Source organism: Plasmodium reichenowi, chromosome 5 (genome assembly GCF_001601855.1).
Source record: "Plasmodium reichenowi strain SY57 chromosome 5, whole genome shotgun sequence".
NCBI lineage: Eukaryota > Apicomplexa > Aconoidasida > Haemosporida > Plasmodiidae > Plasmodium > Plasmodium reichenowi.
In genome coordinates this window covers 246,553-249,933 of record NC_033650.1, presented here as the reverse complement: position 1 = coordinate 249,933, position 3,381 = coordinate 246,553, and the positions used below count along the sequence as shown (strand labels likewise).

The 3,381-nt window shown below is 24.8% G+C and overlaps 1 protein-coding gene across 1 annotated transcript in view; it reads right to left on the bottom strand.

Moving 5' to 3' along the window:
• PRSY57_0507300 (SET domain protein, putative) overlaps positions 1–3,326 on the bottom strand; it is a gene marked incomplete at both ends in the record, with an annotated part of 5,215 nt that extends 1,889 nt beyond the window's left edge. Inside the window, one exon of the mRNA XM_012906144.2 lies at positions 1–3,326. Within this exon, the coding sequence (XP_012761598.2) occupies positions 1–3,326 (3,326 nt within the window).
• Positions 3,327–3,381: the final 55 nt, after the last annotated feature.

Genomic DNA, 3,381 nt, shown 5'->3' with positions numbered 1-3,381 from the left:
TTATATTTGATTTTATAACTTTTTTTTTTTTTTATTTGTAGTTTATCTAAATAAGTTAAGAAGAGTATTAAAATGGTTGCTTGTTTCTTATCTAATTCTTTGCTTTTTTCTCCGTATATGAAATCATCATCAAGAGGTATATCACTGAAGGGGAATGTATTTTTTAATTCATATGAGTGCATAGATTGTGAATCTATATGTGTTGTATCATATTTATTATTATATCTATTATTTACTTGATAATGGTTTATTTTATTTCCTTTAATGAGCTCGGTTGGTTCTAGTGTATTAGATATAACATTAATGTATTTATTATATTCATTTTGGAATTCTTGAAAATTAACATGTTGTAATTTTATCTCTCTCATCAAAGTATAATAATAATTTGAATGATATACTAGCTGTTCATCAGGTAAAAGGGAACTAGCCATATATAAAAGGACATTCATATTTAATTCATTTTTTGTAAAAAGAGAATAATTTAATTTCAAAAGTATTTTGACCAGTTCAACATTTCCAACAGCCGCTGCTAAAGATATAGCTGTTAATCCATTTCCTATATATCGTATATTTTTAAAACTTTTTAATATATTTATAAAATATTTATTTGTATCTTTTATATGAAAATATTGACAACTCATATATATTGGATAAAAAGGATCGTGTTCAATAATTTTTTTAATATGTTTTAATGGATGATTTTTCTTTTGTGTAACTTGATAATAAAAATCACAAAATTCTTCTTTTCTATTAATATGAAATATTATTTTGTTGTATGGGCTAGTAAACTTATTTAATAAGATACAGAAATTTCTTAATTGTTGTAATAATATTATTGTTAAAGTAGATTCATAACCTGTTATAACACAAGAATTCCATATAGCAGAGAACAAAGGATCTATAATATATTCTGGAGATATTCCCATACCCTTATGATATAATTTGTATAGATTAGAACACATATATGTATATTCTGAAAGACATGTATGTAAATGTATTTTTTCCAAGGAACATATTGGTAATACATTATCAGCTGATATTATAGCTTTTCTTAAATGTAATAAAGAATTAAATAAATCTTTATTAGGATCATATCTTAATAATCCAGCTAGTAATACATTCACATTAAATAAAATATAATGATTCGGATTTAATATATAACAATATTCATTATATATATGTAATAATTCTTTTCTCGCAAGAATTAAATTTCCATCCATATAATTCTTTTCAGCTTCGTTATAAAGTAAAAAAACTTTGTTTTCTAATTTTATACATTTCTTATTACCTACAAAGGATAGCTTACCACAGGTAGAACATATCCATCTCTCCATTTCGTTTCCTAGTTTTTTTAAAACATTCATTTCGTTATCATTGAATAATTTACCATTATCTTTATTATAACTATGATGATTATAATTGTGATGATTATAATTGTGATGATTATAATTGTGATGATTATTATTATGATGATTATTATTATGGTGATTATCATTATGATGATTATTATTATGATGATTATTATTATGATGATTATTATTATGATGATTATTATTATCATGATTATCATTATGATGATTATTATTATGATGAGTGTTATGATTTATATTATTATTATTATTGTGAGAATTCATTTTTCCGTTATAACTAATTTCTTCACCCGTCTGATCCCTTTCCCTGTCATGTATTTTGTTACTCACCATTTTATATTCTGAGATACCCCTTTTCTTACTTAGCACATCTGCCTGTTTATCAAATCGATATAATTTTAAGGCTTCTATGAGTGCTTCTGTCTTTATTGGGTATATATATCCTATGATACATCTAGGACATTTCATACTTCTCAGATGTAAATTATTTTCTGTAGGATCTGTGCACCTGACACAACCACAGGCAAAGACCCGGGGCATGCCTCTAACATTCTTTCTAATTTTGAGAGGTAAATATTGATCATATAATATACTTACACATAATTTCCCCCCTTCAGGTATATTACACAAAGACCTTACAGATAATATTCCATATTCATCAAAATGAACAGTGCAAGTAGGAACACAACTATGATGAAGTTTTGATATTAATGGACAAAAGAAAACAGCAAATGCTATTTCAGGATTTGTATGTTGTATTATTGATGAAGGTGAATAATATTTAATAAAAGGAGAATGTTGCCATATTATTAACATAAATTCAACTAACTCTTTTTGTTTTAAATGTAAATAAAATGATGAAGGAAATTCTAATATTATTCTATTTGAAAGAATATTAAATGATTCAAATAATTCCTTTTGATTTTCTTTAACTGAATAATAATAAGATTGTAAACTAAATATATCATTAATAATATTATGTTCTTTATCTTTATATCCTTTATTTATTTTTGCTTTTATTAATACACGGAAAATATGAAGAACTATATAATAACTTAAATTACATTCTTTTGCTGCTGCAGATATAATGGGTAATATACTACATTCAACCTGATGAATTTTTATATTATCACTTAAACATTGCCAACTACAAAAAATATATGGACATGTATGTGGATTGATTGGACAGGCATAATATTTTTCTTTTATTTTTCTTTCTTTCAAACAATGATAACATGTGGAATATGTATACTCTTCACAAAATATATGTTGTGTTAACATAAAAGGTTTACTTTGAAATATTATTTCTCCTGGTATTAAATCCTTTTTAGCAAGAGCAACATAATATTGTCCATGTCTCATAATTTGCATTTTTTTAAAATTATACATACTTTCATTTGTATATGCATTTATCTCTTTCTTCTTCTTCTTCTTCATATTGTTCTTCTCCTCCCCCTTCTTATTAATCTTATTTATATTATCATAATTTGCATAGTTATTATCATTATAATCGTACACATCTCTTTTATCATTTGTTATTCGACTTTCTGGATACCCTATCCAATTTTTATATTTCCCAGGTATCTTACATATTTCTAAAACTAGCTTTTCTTCACATTCTTTTAACAAATTTATTAAGGACTTATTTTCTTTATCTACATATAAAGCTGCATATATTAAATTCAGACAATCTCTGTAGTTTTTTATTTTCATATAAAAGGTACTAAAACATATATATCCATCAATACATTTAGGATATCTTTGAATATAATTTCTTATTAGTGCAGATATTACTTCATGATTATTTTTACGATATAACTTTGGTAATTCTATGGCTAGTTCAAACAGTTCCTCTTTCCCTTGCACATTTATTTCTTTATTTTCTTCGCACTCTCCCAATATGTATTTGTCCACCTCATTATTTTCTATACCTTTAAGAAGAGAAATATCGGACATACTTCTTTTCACAAGGTACTAAGCATGTTACACTAGTATGCGGAAGGTATAAAAA